The 18,369-nt window shown below is 34.8% G+C and overlaps 1 protein-coding gene across 1 annotated transcript; it reads left to right on the forward strand.

The window, feature by feature from the left end:
• The first annotated feature begins 14,120 nt into the window (after positions 1 to 14,120).
• On the forward strand, positions 14,121 to 18,356 carry LOC129321859 (uncharacterized protein At4g38062). Its single transcript, XM_054967790.1, has 2 exons — positions 14,121 to 14,292; positions 15,264 to 18,356. The coding sequence occupies exon 2, from the start codon at positions 15,298 to 15,300 to the stop codon at positions 18,157 to 18,159; it is 2,862 nt and encodes a 953-aa protein (XP_054823765.1). The 5' UTR covers positions 14,121 to 14,292; positions 15,264 to 15,297; the 3' UTR covers positions 18,160 to 18,356.
• Positions 18,357 to 18,369: the final 13 nt, after the last annotated feature.

The raw sequence follows: 18,369 nt of genomic DNA on the forward strand, positions 1-18,369 counted from the left end.
TTGGAATCACGTCAATCGGATACCGAATGAAGAAATGACATACTTGAAGTTGGTCTTGGAGAGCTGTATGTGTAACATCCTGATTTTTATATAATAAAGAAATTGGTGATTTAGGTTTTGAGGAAAAAAAATGATAATAATAGGAATTATATTATTTGAGGTTATTAGAAATAATATTATGATTAGGTATTTAATTATGAATTTAAAAATTTAAATTTAAAACCACATAAGCAATTTAGTTAAGATAATACATAAATAATTTTTTTATGTGTGTTAAAAAAAAAAGAAAGGTAGAAGGAACAAAAAAAAGGGGGGTGGAAGGTTGTTGTTTTAAGTCCCACATTGGTTAGATGAGGGAAGAGAAGAGGTGCCTTCATGTATAAAAGGAGGGGGTGTGTGTGATTAGGAAGCATGAGAGGCTAAGATGCAATTTAGAGAAAATTGCAACTTTGGGCCCAAAGGTTTGAATAATTAAATTCAAACCTATAGTTTTTTTTAATATAATTTTGGGACTCACAATCCCATTTTTATATTATTTTTTCTCTCTTCCTCTCACGTTGCTCGGCGTTTTCTCGCAAGGGGGGATTATTTTCTTTTTTCTTCAGGTATGTTCTAACTTTCCTGTTTAGATTAGCATTTAAAAATTTATTTAATTACAAAATTAATTTTATAGTTATTTTCTAAATAATATTAGCTTTCTAGTGATATGATTATTTTGTAGGATAGAGTAAATATTTTGATTAGGATTTTTCTATAGGATAGTTAATCTGATGATATGATGGATTAAAAATATAGGTTAAAATTCTTAGGGATATAGTAAATATTATAGAATATTTTCTTGAGGTTGAAACTCATGTTTAAGAATTTTTGAAGAAAGTTAATGTAAAATCTAGATCTATATGGTGAATTTATGTGGATCTGAGACGTAGGATAAAACTATGATTATTTAATATTTATTTAAGTATGAATAGGTATTTTTGAGGTTATAGAAAGGTGATTTGAGGCTTCAGGATAATTCTAAAATTTTTAATTTATTTTTGGATGAATTTTTAGAATGTAGAAGGATGAAATTGTGATACTAGAAGTGAATTGAGGATAAAAAAAAATAGTTCATTAGGGTACGAGAATTTAGAAAAAGAATTTGGGAAGTTAAATGAGGCATAAATCTTAAATTAGTGTTAATATGGACTATAGATTTAAGACTTTCTAACTCTTTAAATTAGAGTTATTTATTTAATGTAAAATTAATATATAGTATTGTGAAATAATATGTAGATTATATTGACAAAGATAGTGGTGAAAAAGGAGTTGTGAAGGGGAACTTGTTATTCAAGACACAAGGTAACCATTATTAATGTGTTGTGATGAGTGTGTTTGTGAATGGTTATGTGTTGTTTTGTTGTTTGGAAAAATTATGAATTATTGAAAATAAATACTGTATATACTTGTTTGAAATTATTGCCAAGTGGGTTAAAAATTTATTTTTGTTTATCATGATGAGATATTATTGTTCGGATATATTCCTGTTTGGATATTTGAATGATGCATGACTTGTCAGGGTATTTTAATGTATGGTGTTAATGGGATTTCTGTTCGGTTAATTATTACCACGTGGTAAGCCCTCATTGGACCCAATGAGTGGCGTGTCGCTTGGTCCAACTCACCTTTGGCCGGGTGATTTGGCGTCCGAGCATGGCGAAAGGAGGATATAAGGTGCAGTCATGCAATTAAATACTTGTTCGGTTTGTTTGAAAATATTGTTCGGTTAAATGTTTTGTGTGCCCACTTAGCAATCGCATGATTAGTTACATCCGCATGCATCATTACATATTAATTTTTGGTTACTGGGACTTTTAAGTCTCATTCCCGTGGTTAATATTTTTACAGGAGCGAATCCGGCCGAGAAAGCACCAGAGGTGTAATTATGGTGTATGAGACACCATCTTTTACGTTGCCTCTTATTTTGGATTATACAATGTATCTTGTGCCAACTTAGGACATATCTTGTTATGGAGCATGTAAACTCTAATCTTTTTTATTAAAGCATTTATATGTCCAAGAGGATTATGTCTGTCCCTTTGATTCATGACCTAATTTAAATAACATGCTATGAGGATCATGTCTGTCCCTCATGGTTCTAATTGCTTTTTGAGATATTTTAAGACCTGTGGTATATTGTCTTGGATGTATCATGGTAGAAATTTTTCTACCATGATAAGGGTTCAATGAAAAAAAAAAGAAAAAAAAAATGATTTCTTGAATTAATAATTTGCGAAAAATCGGTTTGTAAATTTGAGGGTGTTACATATTGGTATCAGAGCATATAGTCGGTTGGCAATATACATTGTTATGGTGCTTCTCATTGTATGGCCATGATATAGCTAGGCTAATTTTATTATTTATATCTTGTATCCTTTAGGAGGGGAGAGAAAATGCCTGTTACTCGTGGTAACTCAGGATTCCAACATGAGCACCTGCCACCGCCACTGCCAAATGAGGAGCCTGACTTGGCGGAATTAAGAATGCTTGTAAAAACATTAACAGACAAGGTTCAAGGATACGAACAAGAGTTGACGGAGCTAAAGAGGCAAAAGGTAACTGAAAATGGAGATAGGGCTCATGTTGAGAGTCATGTGGGGGAAGGCAGTTCCTCACATCCTGCCACTCTGAGAGATCATGAGTCTAGAAGGAAAGAAATTAGGCAGGAGGAACAGAGAGCCCCACCGACCATTACTGATGTGTGGGAAACTGTTAGGAAGTTTAACCCTCCTACGTTTGATGGTAACCTTAAACCATCCGTGGTAGAGGAATGGGTGAAGAGACTCGAATCCATCTTTCGAGTAGTCACATGCACCAGCAATCAAAAAGTACAAGTAGCATTAGTGCTCCTAGTGAAAGGAGCAAGAGATTGGTGGGAGACAGCAGGGCCCAGGGATGATTCTACACTCACCTGGGAGGAATTCAAGGAAAAATTATTCAGGCATTACTTTCCATCAGAGTTAAGGTCTGAGAAGGAAGCGGAATTCCATGCCTTTAAGCAAGGGAACCTCGATGAGGACACATTCATTGCTAAGTTTCAGGAGTTATCTAGATACTCCACGTACCTGCAGTATAGGGATGATTCCGAATGGAAGGCTAAGCGCTTATTGGAGAAGGCTAGACCAGAATTGAGGGAACAATTGGCTCATCTAGATATCCGAGATTATGATGAAATGTGCATAAAACTACAAGTAGTAGCTCGCAGTAAGAAGGAGGTTGAGAGAGAGAAGAGGGGTTATTCATATAGTAGACCCCCAACCTACCCTCGACCCACCGGAGGCATTATGAAGAAAAACCATCAGGGTTCGAGTAGCTCATGGAACCAAGGAAGGCAGAAGGGTCCATTTCAAGGGGCCAAGGACAGAGGAGCTATCATAGTAGTTATCACGGGTCACAGAGGAGCCCAACAGTATCTACCCCTGCCCCGAGTACAGCGAGCTCTCAACAGTGCACTAAATGCGGGCGTCGTCATTTCGGACAGTGCTGGGTCTGTTACATTTGTGGGAAACCCGGTCACATTGCAAAGTTTTGTGGGGACAACCAGGGCTCAAATATGAAGAACCCTTCCCAACATCCTACTGTCTCTGGTCGTGTGTTTGCTCTTACTCAGGACACCATGAACTCCCCAGATGCCATTAGAGGTAACATCAAAATCCTTCATCATGATATTGTTGCACTATTTGATTCGGGTGCTACACACTCTTTTATTTCTGAAACTTGTGTAAAGAACCTTGATTTGCCTGTGTGTTATTTTACCTTTGATATGAATGTGTCTACTCCTGCGGGAGAATCTGTGAGGACCGCTAAGGCATGCCTTAACCTAGTAGTCGAGTTTAAAAATAGGAAAACAACTATGGACTTAATTATCCTACCACTGAGAGGTATGGATGTAATTGTGGGAATGAATTGGATGGCTGCAAATGGTGCTATCCTAGATTGTAGAGAGAGGAGTGTGTCTTTATCTTCTTTGTCGGTGACCCCAGTCGAGACTCAAGATCATGTTTTCTTGTCGGCGGCGCAAGTTGATAGATGTATGAAGAAGGGTTGCCAGGCCTACATGGTTTTCTTCTCTATCCAAGCTGAGATTGATGAAGGCGTGAAGAATATCCCAATTGTCAAAGAATTTGCGGATGTATTTCCAGACGAAGTCTCCGGTTTACCCCCAAAGCGCGAGGTAGAGTTCTCAATTGAATTGGTACCCGGTACAGGGCCAATTTCTAAGGCTCCTTATCGGATGTCCCCTTCAGAGTTAGCGAACTGAAAAAGCAAATCGAAGAGCTACTTGAGAAGGGTTTCATCAGACCGAGTGTTTCACCTTGGGGATCTCCAGTCCTTTTTGTAAAGAAGAAGGACGGAAGCCTCCGATTGTGCATTGATTATAGACAATTGAACAAAGTAACCATCAAGAACAAATATCCACTTCCGAGAATCGATGATTTGCTGGATCAGCTTGTGGGATCCGCAGTTTTCTCAAAGATTGACTTAAGGTCAGGGTACCACCAATTGAGAGTGAGAGCAGAGGATATACCTAAGACAGCATTTCGGACGAGATATGGGCATTATGAATTCATGGTGATGCCGTTTGGACTTACGAATGCTCCTGCGGTATTCATGGATTACATGAATAGGATCTTTCGACCCTATTTAGATAAGTTTGTAGTAGTGTTTATTGATGACATTCTTATTTATTCAAAGGATGAGGAGGCTCATGGTGAATATTTAAGAATCGTCTTGCAAGTTTTGAGGGAACATAAGCTTTATGCCAAATTAAGCAAGTGTGAATTTTGGCTCCAAGAAGTAAAGTTTTTGGGCCATGTTGTGTCCAGAGATGGAGTTGCGGTGGATCCTAGCAAGATTGATGCAGTGATGAAGTGGGAACAGCCAAAATCTGTTACAGAGATACGAAGCTTTTTAGGTCTAGCAGGTTATTATCGTCGCTTTATTAAGGGATTTTCGCAAATTGCGATGCCCTTAACTAAGCTAACTAAGAAGGATGCCCCATTTATTTGGACTGACAAATGTGAAGCTGCTTTCCAAGAATTGAAAAAGAGGTTAACCACTACTCCAGTATTGACTATTCCTGACCCTGTGGTGCCGTACACTCTGTACACTGATGCTTCTTTAAAGGGTTTAGGATGTGTTTTGATGCAAAATGACCGAGTGGTTGCCTATTCCTCCAGACAGTTGAGACCACACGAGGAAAATTACCCTACTCATGATTTGGAGTTAGCTGCAGTTGTGTTTGCTCTGAAGATATGGAGACACTACTTGTATGGATCTAAGTTTCAAATCTTCAGTGACCATAAGAGCCTGAAGTATTTATTTGATCAAAAAGAGCTTAATATGAGGCAGCGACGATGGATGGAATTTCTAAAGGATTATGACTTTGAATTACATTACCATCCGGGTAAGGCTAACGTGGTAGCTGATGCCTTAAGTAGAAAGACTATTCATGCTGCACATTTGATGGTTCATGAATATCATTTATGGAACAGTTTTCATGATGTTCCAGTAGATGTGATTGAACATCAAATGGCCGCACTCAGGTAGCAGACTTTGAGAGCAAATTCTGGGAAGATCTCAGAGTCTCACAGCAGAGTGATGACTACTTAAGGAATATAAGGAAGGAGATAGTGGTAGGTAAGGCCCCAAATTTTACCATCTCTGAGGACACAGTGATGAAGTATAAAGGTAGAGTTTGTGTACCTAATGATCCAAGATTGAGGAATATCCTTTTAGAAGAAGCTCATAGGAGCAAATATACAATTCATCCCGGTATAACTAAAATGTACCATGATTTGAAGCGAGGTTGGTGGTGGCCAGGAATGAAGAAAGATGTAACTGAATTTGTTTCTAGATGTTTAACGTGTCAGAAGATAAAGATAGAACATCAGAAGCCAGCTGGAACACTGCAACCGTTAGATATTCCAAAGTGGAAATGGGATGATATTTCTATGGATTTCATCACTGGACTGCCAAGAACACCCTCGAGTAAGGATGCTATTTGGGTGATAGTAGACCGACTCACCAAATCAGCTCACTTTTTGGCGATCAAGTTTACCTCTACATTAGAGAAATTTGCTGAGATATACATTAAGGAGATAGTTAGACTTCATGGTATACCCTCTAGAATTGTGTCAGATCGTGACCCAAGGTTCACTTCAAACTTTTGGGGTGCGCTACAGAAGGCTATGGGTACCAGACTGAGTTTTAGCACCGCATACCACCCCCAAACAGATGGACAAACAGAGAGGACGATCCAGACTTTGGAGGACATGTTGAGAGCTTGTGCCATTGAACTACCAGGTAGTTGGGATAATCATTTGCCATTAGCTGAATTTGCTTATAATAACAGCTATCATTCTAGTATTGGGATGGCGCCTTATGAGGCCTTGTATGGAAGGAAGTGTAGATCGCCTTTATGTTGGACAGAATTAAGTGAGAGGAGTATCATTGGTCCAGAAATTGTAGAGCAGACCACCCAGAAGATTGCAATGATTAAGCAAAAATTGCTAACCGCTCAGAGCCGACAGAAGAGCTATGCTGATAAGAGGAGACGGCCGTTAGAGTTTGAAGTAGGAGATCATGTATTTTTGAAGGTTTCTCCAGTGACAGGCATTAGTAGATCCATTAAGGCAAAGAAATTGACACCTAGATTTATGGGCCCGTATGAGATCTTGGAGCGAATTGGATCTACTGCATATAGAGTTGCATTACCTCCACAGATTGCAGGTATCCATAATGTGTTCCACGTATCACAGTTGAAGAAGTACAACCCGGATCCCTCCCATGTTATTGAACCTGAAGAAGTAGAATTGAGGGAGAATTTGACCTTTAGATCCGAACCGGAGCGAATTGAGGACTTTAAGGACAAACAACTACGCAATAAGACCATCCGACTCGTGAAGGTGATTTGGAAGGGTGGAGCCCTAGGTGATGCTACTTGGGAGACCGAGGAGAGTATGAGGCGAGATTATCCACATTTATTTGCTTAGGTACATAGTTTCTAAGCTTATCTATTAAATTTTGAGGACAAAATTTCTAAAAGGAGGGGAGAATTGTAACATCCTGATTTTTATATAATAAAGAAATTGTGGAATTTAGGTTTTGAGGAAAAAATGATAATAATAGGAATTTATATTATTTGAGGTTATTTAGAAATAATATTATGATTAGGTATTTAATTATGAATTTAAAAATTTAAATTTAAAACCACATAAGCAATATTTAGTTAAGATATAATACATAAATAATTTTTTTTATGTGTGTGTTAAAAAAAAAAAGAGAAGGTAGAAGGAACAAAAAAAAGGGGGGGTGGAAGGTTGTTGTTTCTAAGTCCCACATTGGTTAGATGAGGGAAGAGAAGAGGTGCCTTCATGTATAAAAAGGAGGGGGTGTGTGCATTAGGAAGCATGAGAGGCTAAGATGCAATTTAGAGAAAATTGCAACTTTGGGCCCAAAGGTTTGAATAATTAAATTCAAACCTATAGTTTTTTTTTAATATAATTTTGGGACTCACAATCCCATTTTTATATTATTTTTCTCTCTTCCTCTCACGTTGCTCGGCGTTTTCTCGCAAGGGGGGATTATTTTCTTTTTTCTTCAGGTATGTTCTAACTTTCCTGTTTAGATTAGCATTTAAAAATTTATTTAATTACAAAATTAATTTTATAGTTATTTTCTAAATAATATTAGCTTTCTAGTGATATGATTATTTTGTAGGATAGAGTAAATATTTTGATTAGGATTTTTCTATAGGATAGTTAATCTGATGATATGATGGATTAAAAATATAGGTTAAAATTCTTAGGGATATAGTAAATATTATAGAATATTTTCTTGAGGTTGAAACTCATGTTTAAGAATTTTTGAGTTAAAATCTAGATCTATATGGTTGAATTTATGTGGAATCTGAGACGTAGGGATAAACCTATGATTATTAAATATTTATTTAAGTATGAATAGGTATTTTTGAGGTTATAGAAAGGTGATTTGAGGCTTCAGGATAATTCTAAAATTTTTAATTTATTTTTGGATGAATTTTTAGAATGTAGAAGGATGAAATTGTGATACTAGAAGTGAATTGAGGATAAAAAAATAGTTCATTAGGGTACGAGAATTTTAGAAAAGAATTTGGAAGTTAAATAAGGCATAAATCTTAAATTAGTGTTAATATGGACTATAGATTTAAGACTTTCTAACTCTTTAAATTAGAGTTATTTATTTTAATGTAAAATTAATATATAGTATTGTGAAATAATTATGTAGATTATATTGACAAAGATAGTGGTGAAAAAGGAGTTGTGAAGGGGAACTTGTTATTCAAGACACAAGGTAACCATTATTAATGTGTTGTGATGAGTGTGTTTGTGAATGGTTATGTGTTGTTTTGTTGTTTGGAAAAATTATGAATTATTGAAAATAAATACTGTATATACTTGTTTGAAATTATTGCCAAGTGGGTTAAAAATTTATTTTTGTTTATCATGATGAGATATTATTGTTCAGATATATTCCTGTTTGGATATTTGAATGATGCATGACTTGTCAGGGTATTTTAATGTATGGTGTTAATGGGAATTTCTGTTCGGTTAATTATTACCACGTGGTAAGCCCTCATTGGACCCAATGAGTGGCGTGTCGCTTGGTCCAACTCATCTTTGGCCGGGTGATTTGGCGTCCGAGCATGGTGAAAGGAGGATATAAGGTGCAGTCATGCAATTAAATACTTGTTCGGTTTGTTTGAAAATATTGTTTGGTTAAATGTTTTGTGTGCCCACTTAGCAATCGCATGATTAGTTACATCCGCATGCATCATTACATATTAATTTTTGGTTACTGGGACTTTTAAGTCTCATTCCCCGTGGTTAATATTTTTACAGGAGCGAATCCGGTCGAGAAAGCACCAGAGGTGTAATTATGGTGTATGAGACACCATCTTTTATGTTGCCTCTTATTTTGGATTATACAATGTATCTTGTGCCAACTTAGGACATATCTTGTCTATGGAGCATGTAAACTCTAATCCTTTTTATTAAATGCATTTATATGTCCAAGAGGATTATGTCTGTCCCTTTTGATTCATGACCTAATTTAAATAACATGCTATGAGGACCATGTCTGTCCCTCATGGTTCTAATTGCTTTTTTGAGATATTTTAAGACCTGTGGTATATTGTCTTGGATGTATCATGGCAGAAATTTTTCTACCATGATAAGGGTTCAATGAAAAAAAAAAGAAAAAAAAAAATGATTTCTTGAATTAATAATTTACGAAAAATCGGTTTGTAAATTTGAGGGTGTTACATCATGACAGCAAAAGTGCTGTCATGATAGCAATAATTAATAATGTTGCAACATGCACAAAATTCAATCCATCCATTAGATCTTTCCAAAATTTGGCATGCTAATAGTACTATTTAAAAGTGACATGTGGGCTTTAGAATCGCTCCGATCGAAAGTCGGATGATGAAATGGTGCACCCCGTAAATTAGTTCGGAGGTGCTGTCATGACAGCTTTTATAGCCAATCTTTTAACATGTTTAATTTTTAATCTGACCATTGAATCTTTTTGAAATTTGGTACACTTATAGTACCCTTTGAATTTGACGTGTGAGTTTTAAAATCACTTCGATCGGAGTTTAAATGACGGAACAGTGCCTCTCGAAAGTTGGCTCAAGAGGGCTGTCATGACAACAATTTAATGCTGTCATAACAGCATCTTTTTATCCCACTTTCATCTAGCTTGCTTTCGTGCGCTATAGATAGAACCTATAAATTTTTTTTTAGGTTTTAAATGATTTATGTTTTAAGTTGGTTAAAGGATCAACTCCTTAACCACACTTAGTTTATTTGAATTATGTAATTTTTGGATAACACTCGGGGCAAGTGTTACAATCAACATCCATAAAAATTCATTTGAAAATATTTTTGGTCTATATTAGTGAAAAATAGTCAAATTCTGCTTAAATGTTAGCTAAACAGTTAACATTTAAGGAATTTGATGAATTGGTTACTTTTGCATTAGCTCTGATAACGTTATAGGTATTTTTACTTCTAGCTAATAATTTCGTAGGTATTTTTATCTCTTTATTAGTCCACGTCAGCAAAGACTAACACGTGGTATATACAGTCAGTATTTAATGATTAAAATTAATGGCGTTAGATCAAAGTTAACAATTTGATCACTTTTGCACCCACTCATATAGCGTTATGGGTACTTTTATCCTTTTCCTCACTTTAAGATACTAGATGCCTCCAATTGACCACTTTGTGTATATATTTGTCCTTTACCCTTTATTTTTTTCCATAAAAAAAATTAATCTTAGATGCTGCTTCTAGGAGATAATAGAAACTCCTTGAAGCCTTAAAATTAGATGAACTACTTCACCATCACTTAATTATTTCTACTTTCTTTTTGCCGTCGAGTTTCGTCTCCCTCCTTTCTCTTCGACAATGCCGCTATTCACACAATCCATTCTCTACTCTACTCTCATTGTGAAGATCTACCTGGACCGCCATTTCTAGTCAGGTTTATCTTCCTCTCCATATCACTTATGCATGTGTCGAACTCGGTTTGCTCTGCAACTCTCTATCTGTCATTTTTTCTAGCCCCCCGTACTTCGCATCTCTTATTTTTGTTCATTACTGTTTGCGAAGAAAGGTTGGCTGCCTGTTTTCTTTCCTTCTTGTTATTTTTAATTTAATTTTTTTTAAAACTTATTATGATAATGACTAAAAAAATGATATTATATAAAAAAAGAAATTGTGGTTTTCATTCAAAGTTTCAAATAATAGAGGTTTTCTCATTGTTTTTCTAACTTAGAAAACAGTGATTCTTTATTAAATGCATATTTGAAAGAGGAAAGATAAATAAGGTATTTGATTTTAAAAATTTTGGAAGGTATTGACTGAACAAGGGAGGACTTACGTGAGTAAATTGAAATTTAAAAGAAAACAGAGGAAAAAAAAGGGCTAATCCACAAGTTGGCAAATTATAGTCATGGTGGGTTAAAAAATGACCCACGCCTAACTTATCTCCCATTTACTTGATCCAACCCAACCCACCACTTTTTTATGATTTGATAGGTTAAACGTGCAAGCTCAACACCAACTCCAAAAAATGGAGCTTGCTCTTGATTAATAATAACATATAAATTTTAGTACCCCATGTAATATTAAATTAAAATATATAGATGGCATGAATGATGAAGCACACGGGATACGGCTAATTTAATTGATTAAAAAAGCCTATTGATTTGTGAGATAAGTTAACAAAAAATATTGACATTGCAAAACAAATCGATAATGTTTAAAATGTTTCACCTGTATCTTCAAATTTCACCATGACTTTTTTTATAAAATTTTTCAATATTTTTTCAATCCCAAATGAGAGGGACAAGCTTAATTAAAGGCAACTCTCACAAAAACATTTTTTATATTCATATAAATTTAAACTTAAAACCTCGTGTTTAAACATTAACATAGCCTATTTCATTGGACCAATATCTTTCATTGACAATTGATAAGTTTTAATATCTCAATTATACAATATATTTGTACAAAATTTACTATTTAATGATTATACATATATAAAAATATTGTACAATATTTAAATTTCTATTTAATATTAATTAATCAAGAATATCCCGTGCATCGGACAGTTATATTGCTAGTGTTCCATACAGATGAAATCTATATATATATATATATATATATATAATTTGTATGTTTTAGTGGATGGGCGGGCAAAGATGGTTCTATTTGTTTTAAAATATCTTTTATGATGCTTCATTTGACTATCAAAGCAATAGCTTGACTTGATCTACAACTTTTGCTTCGTTTTGTGTGTGTTTAATATATTGTTAACAATGGGCACCCTGGGGTTTGAGCTTCTCTTTAATGGATGATAAACTATTAAAAAAAGGTTAAATGAAGTATATTACACACCATTTTAATTATGAGCTCGTGTGATATGTTAGATTTTATTATTTTTAGATATTAAGTTCTGTTATTTTTGAAAATTAGTTTGATTTTTTTATGATCCAACAAGTTCCATTTTTTAGATAGGAAAGTCTTATGACTCGGTTTTAGTCTTGTGGCCAAACCCAATCTTGTCCTACTCTCGAGTCAATCTGAGCGAGACCGATCCTCAAGCCAAAAATTAATAACCTGGCCTCGTCAAGATTAGACATCAGGTTGACTACAAAGCTAGCTTTGCCTTCTCTTTGAAAACCTATAGAGGCTTATTTTGCAACCTATTTTAAGAATAATTTTTTATTCTTTAGAACCAAAAAACAAAAAATATACTTGATAACGTGTTTTGATTTTCAAAAAAAAAGTTTTCAAAAACAAAAAACATCAAATATTATTTTAAAGAATAAAAAAATAAAAACATCTTTTAAGTGTTATGAAATTATTTTTTAAAAATAAAAAAATAAAAAAAACACAATTTTTATTATTTTTATTTTTCTATAAAATACTAAGTTTTAAAATAATAAAATAAAAATAATTTCAAACAAGTCATATCTATTTTTTTTTAATTCTAGACATATAATTATTGATAAGGTTCTTACTTCTCAATATAAAAATATTGAATCTATAATCGTATATTTATATTTTGAGACGTAATCTCTCTAGTTCAATAAAATTATTGATCTGATGGTAAAAAAAAATATAATTATTGATCTCATGCCCAACAAAATTATTGAATTTATAAACATAAGATAAGAGGCTGCTAATTATATTATGTAAAAATTAATTTTTTATATAGATTTTTGCATATAACATATTTTTTAATTTTTTTTTTTATCTTTCACCATCTATCCTTTTCTTTCTCTCACGAAATTTCATGCATATTTTTCTGCGTCGTCATTTTTGAAAATTTCATTAAAACCAAAGTCCTTTTTGGAAAATTTGGGAGAGGATGCAGAAAAGAAACACAAATTCCAAATCAAAGCAGACTGATGCCAAGTCCACATTCATTTCTCCAGTTTTCTTGCTAGCTTCACGGAACTCTTTTTGTTGTGTTGAAAAAATAAGTACAATTAAGTAATAATAAAAAAATATAATAATTCTTTTGGAAAGCACAGTAGATCTCAAAATATCAATTTAATGACAGTTATATTTTTAATAAACCTTTTAGAAAAATGAGTTGTAATTATTAATTTAAACTGTTGTAAATTTAGGAGTCTCAATTGTAAATAATATATTATATTTTTTAATGTAATTCCCAATTTGCAACCGTTTTAATCATTAATTTCAAATTAATTTTCAAAAAATTGTTTTAAAAAATTAATTTACATTATTTGATACTTGGTTAAAAGGCTATTTCATCATTAAACTATAGATTTATAAGCATCTAATATCCTAAACTTATTTTTGAACAATATTCTCCCATAACCTTTTAAAAAAGATGTAATATCGTTCTTATCATTAAAAAAAGTTAACTTTGACAGTTAATTAATTAAAAAATTTTGAACAAGAATATCAAAAATTATAAAAAAGAAAAAAATTATGAAAAATGATTCAAAATTACAGACATGGACAAAAAATTACAAAAAGGACCAAAAAATTTTTCTTATTCATTTTCTATAATTTTTTGGTTAATGGATAAAGTTAATATTTGTTAATAATAAAAGTCCTACAGCACAATTTTCAAAAGTTGAAGAGCAACATTGCATTGAAAAATAAAAATTTAAGGTCATGTTTCTAAATCTATAATTTGAAGGTTAATTTACCATTTAACCTTGATATTTTGATATCTAACTGTTATTTTCCACCAAATTTTGCATATGGAGCATAAATGATGATATGGGATTACCATCCCTTTTGCTTAAGAAAAATGCTAAAAGAGCCCAACTAGTGTCACAGAAATTGGGCCTAGACTTAAAATTACAGAGCCCATTTGGAGGCACGTCGATCACAATTCTCCAGTCTCCGCAAGTCCCAACAGATATTAAAAAAAAAAAAAACAACGGCTAGTTCTCCTTTTAAAAAACATGATAACTACCGTATTCCGCTTGGGTAAAGCAGTTGATGAAGAATCCGAAGCGATCAGGGTTAAAGAAAAAAAAAAAAAATCATCTCTGCTACACGCCTTTTCAAACCTAAAGCACGTCTAAGTTTAACGGTTATCTTCTTTTCGATCGCTCTCTCATCCCCGATTTCCTCTTACCTCCTTCTTCGCTGAGCAAATTGCGCAACACCTCCGCTGAGTCTCGGGTATTTGCTGCATTTGCAATCTCCAAATCAGGTGCATTTCTGGGTTTCTCAAACTAGATCAGTTAAGATCTTATAATTCTAGTTTTAGTTGCTGGCATGAATGCTTCTCTGTTGGAGTTAATGACTATTATCATCCGTTTGCCTGGAGCCACTTTTTTCTTTTTACTCTTACTTCATTAATAAGAAGTTTTGTTCGGTTTAGAAAATTTAACGTCACCTTCATTCTGAGTTGTTATAATAAAATTTTGTATGCATGATTTGTTAATTAGAATTATATCAATTAAACTGTAGAGAAAATTGAAAGCCCATTTGCTTTAAGAGGATAAATAAGGTAAACAAAACTTGCGTGTGAAAAAAGTGAGGAAATTGGAACTTGATATCTTATGACTGAACAACTCTAACTGGGAAAGACTCTGTTGGTATTTTTCATATCAGAATTATATTCCTTTTCTCAATTAAGTTAACCAAGCAGCTGGCGTAAGTAATGCATGAAATTTATAGTTTGGACTGTTATAACAGTTTGAGTTCTCTGAACACTGCGTATTCTCTGAAAAGCGTAGCTCCATCCCAAGGGTATTTAGTTACATAAAATAATGCTATTTTATCATTATCCTGTATTATGAAAAAATTTCTCGGCATACCAAATAATTGGCAATTCCTCACTTCCTTCCTATGCATATGGAAGGCAACTCTGTGAAGTGATCATATTTTTTTTTTTTTGGGAGAAAGCACTTTCAAGTGATGAAATCTCACTAGTTGTGCTCTTATTCTGACCGCGTGTGTGTGTCTGTCTATATATATAAAGCTCTTTTAAGTTTCAACATTTGGATCTCGGAAGAATGCATAACATGCTTGTCTAAGTCGACTGAAATGGAAAGTGTGTCCCCGCTCCAATCTAGGTCACAGGGATACGCAACTTTTTCTGGTTTGGCCATATTTAAACAGGGATATGCAACACCTCTTGTCTTAGATTTTGATTGTGTGTTGATTCTAAATAAACAGGTTCTTTGAAAGTCACATATATGAAATACAAGACATGGACAAGGCTTATGAAGAGCTTGATGACACTAAAGCTGAAATTGAGAGACTCAAGGCAGAACTAAGAAGCAAGACAGATTCGCTTGAGAACTTGAAGCAATTCCAAAACGCACAGGTCAATCAGGTACGGGAAGCAAAGCTAAAAAATGAGAAATTGGAGCAAGAGCTGCTTCAAAAGGAAGATGAAATCACTGAGGCAAAGCAGAACTGTGAAGATCTCAAGGGGGATTTGGTTAAAAAAGAGTCCATCATCAAACATCTCAGTGCTGCAAATGATAAACTTCGAGTGGATTGTGATGAAAAGTTAAAAAAATGGGAAGATGAGAAGAAAGGATTGGTGTTGGCGTTAGAGGAGGCAGTTGAGAAGGCGGAGAATCAAGATCAGCAGATTAATGTGTACAGGCAAGAGATTGAGAGCCTCAAAGGTTGTCTTTCAGCTTCAAAGAGGTGTTTGGAAGTAGAGAAAATATCAGAAGCATCCAAAGAACTGAGAAAAAGTGATGACATATTACATAACTTAGAGGATGAAAACAGGAAGGTGGCAGAACAATTGAAATGGAAGAAGGAGCAGTTTAAACATTTAGAAGAAGCACATGAGAAGGTTCGAGAACAGTTCAGGTCAAGTAAGAAGGAGTGGGAGTTGGAAAAATCATCGTTGCTTGATGAGATTTCTTCGCTGCAGATGAAATTAGATTCTCAAATCAGAATATCAGAGAATCTGCAAAACCAGTTGCAGATGTGTAGCCAAGCCCTTGCTCATGAAGAAAGCCGGAGAAAGCGCCTTGAAGTTCAACTTTCTGATTACAAAGAACGTTTTGAAAATGTCAGTAGTGAGTATGAGAATGCTAGGTTCGAACTGGATCAATTTCACTCTCAGCGGGACAAAGATATTGGTGACATGAGGTATTCACTGAAAACAAAGGAAGCACACTCTAAAGAATTAAAATACACCATTCAGAAGCTGGAGCAAGAAAATAAAGAATTGAGGGCATCGCTAAAAGAACTCCGGGAAGCTCAAATTCAAGAAGCAGGAGCTTCATTTTCTCAGTCAAAGATGCGATCTAAGCTCAGAAGTTTGGAAAACATCCACAGAGAGTGCGCCTCAACTCTACACTCTAAAGAAGCTGAATGGAAGTTGCAGCTAGAAAAAATGACAGAAGAGCTTATTGGCTATCGGTCTGGATGGGAAAATATGATAGAAGCAACAGAAGAGCTCAAAATGGAGTTGGAAAATAAGACAGAAGCAATAGAAGAACTCAAAAGGGAGTTGAAAAATTCTCATTCTTTAATTATGGAGCCGGATTTGCTGAAGGAGGAGATGTCTCTGTTGCTGCTCGTTCTTAAACAGGGAATTTCTGAGGCTCAGATCAAGGTGGTCAATGATAAGAAGGAGATGGACCTGATCAACAAGGAAAGAGAAGAGAAGTCTTTTGAATTGGTGAAGCAGTTGGAGATGAAAAATGCTGCTTTGATCCAAGCCCAGAAATTGAATAAGAGCGAGCTGGATCTAATTAACAAAGAAAGAGAAGAGAAATGTTCTGAACTGATGAATTTGTTAGAGATGAAGAATGCTGCTTTGATCAGGGCCCAGAAAGAGATCAGTGAAGAACGTGAGAAAGTAGCATGTCTCCTGAAGGAGGCTGATTCCTTGAGCGTCACCAAGGAACAGCTCCATTCACTGCAAAATGAACTTGATAGGTACAAGGAAATGCTAGACGAGTCCACAAAGTGTCAACTTCTCCTCGAAGAGAAGACTTTGCAGATGGAGTGTAACTCAAGAGAAAAGCTTAAAAAAGTTTCTGATGCTTTAGACAGAGCTAATACTGAGTTGGACGAGAAAATATACGAAGTGAATGAGATGGAATATGAAATGCAAATATGGATATCAATTGTTGAACGGTTGAAGAATGAGCTTGAAGAAAATCATACGATGCGTAAAGAACTGGAAAACTCACTTCTTGCACAAGTAGACTTCGTCGAAAACATCAAACAAGAGAAAGAAAGCTTGATTCACAAATTGAAAGAGAATGAGATAAAAGTAGATGATCTTCGGCAACAGGTTATCCTACTGGAACAAGAAGTAAGAAGAAGGCAGAAAGAAGCTTCTTCTCTAGCAAGGGGTCAATCATTTAGAAGAGAATTTGAAAGTGTTGGGGGAACTTATGAGCATGAGAAAAAGCTGGATCTGGAGAAAGTCATGCATCAGGCAGCTTCACTTGGACATCAATTCTCTACCTCATGGGTCTCCTTTTCTTCACAGCTTGCTGAGAAGCAGGCTGAGATTAATTTGGTCCAGGATGCTTGTGATAAGATTACAGCAGCTGAGATTATGGCAATTCTTGAAACTGAGGAGAGGAAGTTGATGATAGCAGAACTTGAGGATGATATCCTTAATCTAGAACAGAAACTGAAACTGCAGGAGGAAAGATGGAGCCAGTCTGAACGACTTGCATTGAAAATTGAAGCAGAAATGGAAGTAAAACAATTGACGTTGAAGGGGTTGACTGATCAAATAGAGACTAGGCTCAAAAGCTCGGATGCCTCGTATCATAAACTCAAGATGGAGAACAGAAATTTACTTGAAAATGTCACTAAATTGTTGTCAGAAAGGGAAAACTTGTTATGCTTCATTATGGGACTGGATGAAAAGATATGTGAATTTTCAGCCACAGACACACGACTAATGGATAAGTTGGGAAGCATTGCACATTCATTTGAGAATGACTGCCCAGGGATGAATTTTTCAGAGGAGGATGAATTTCTCACGAAAGAGAATATTAAAATGCATTCTCCTGTAGGGACAAAGAAAGTGGAGGTCGTTTCTGATGTAAGGTCACCATTTAAGGAGCTCAACAATTAGCATAGAAATGTGGAAAAAGATACCGGATGGATGTTGTTTACGTTTGCATTTTCTGCCCCAAAAAAACAAAACCGTCATGGCTGAAACATGACGATGTAATGGCCTATGAAATTAATTGATATCTTCTTGTGCATGCAGATTTTTTTCTTTTTTCGATAACTGTTTCCCATCTTATTCCCAGTTTCTTTAATGAAGAAGCCAACATTTGTT

The sequence above is a fragment of the Prosopis cineraria genome, unplaced genomic scaffold (assembly GCF_029017545.1).
Source record: "Prosopis cineraria cultivar Desert tree isolate PC_DT_omini unplaced genomic scaffold, ASM2901754v1 PC10, whole genome shotgun sequence".
NCBI classification, from domain to species: domain Eukaryota; kingdom Viridiplantae; phylum Streptophyta; class Magnoliopsida; order Fabales; family Fabaceae; genus Prosopis; species Prosopis cineraria.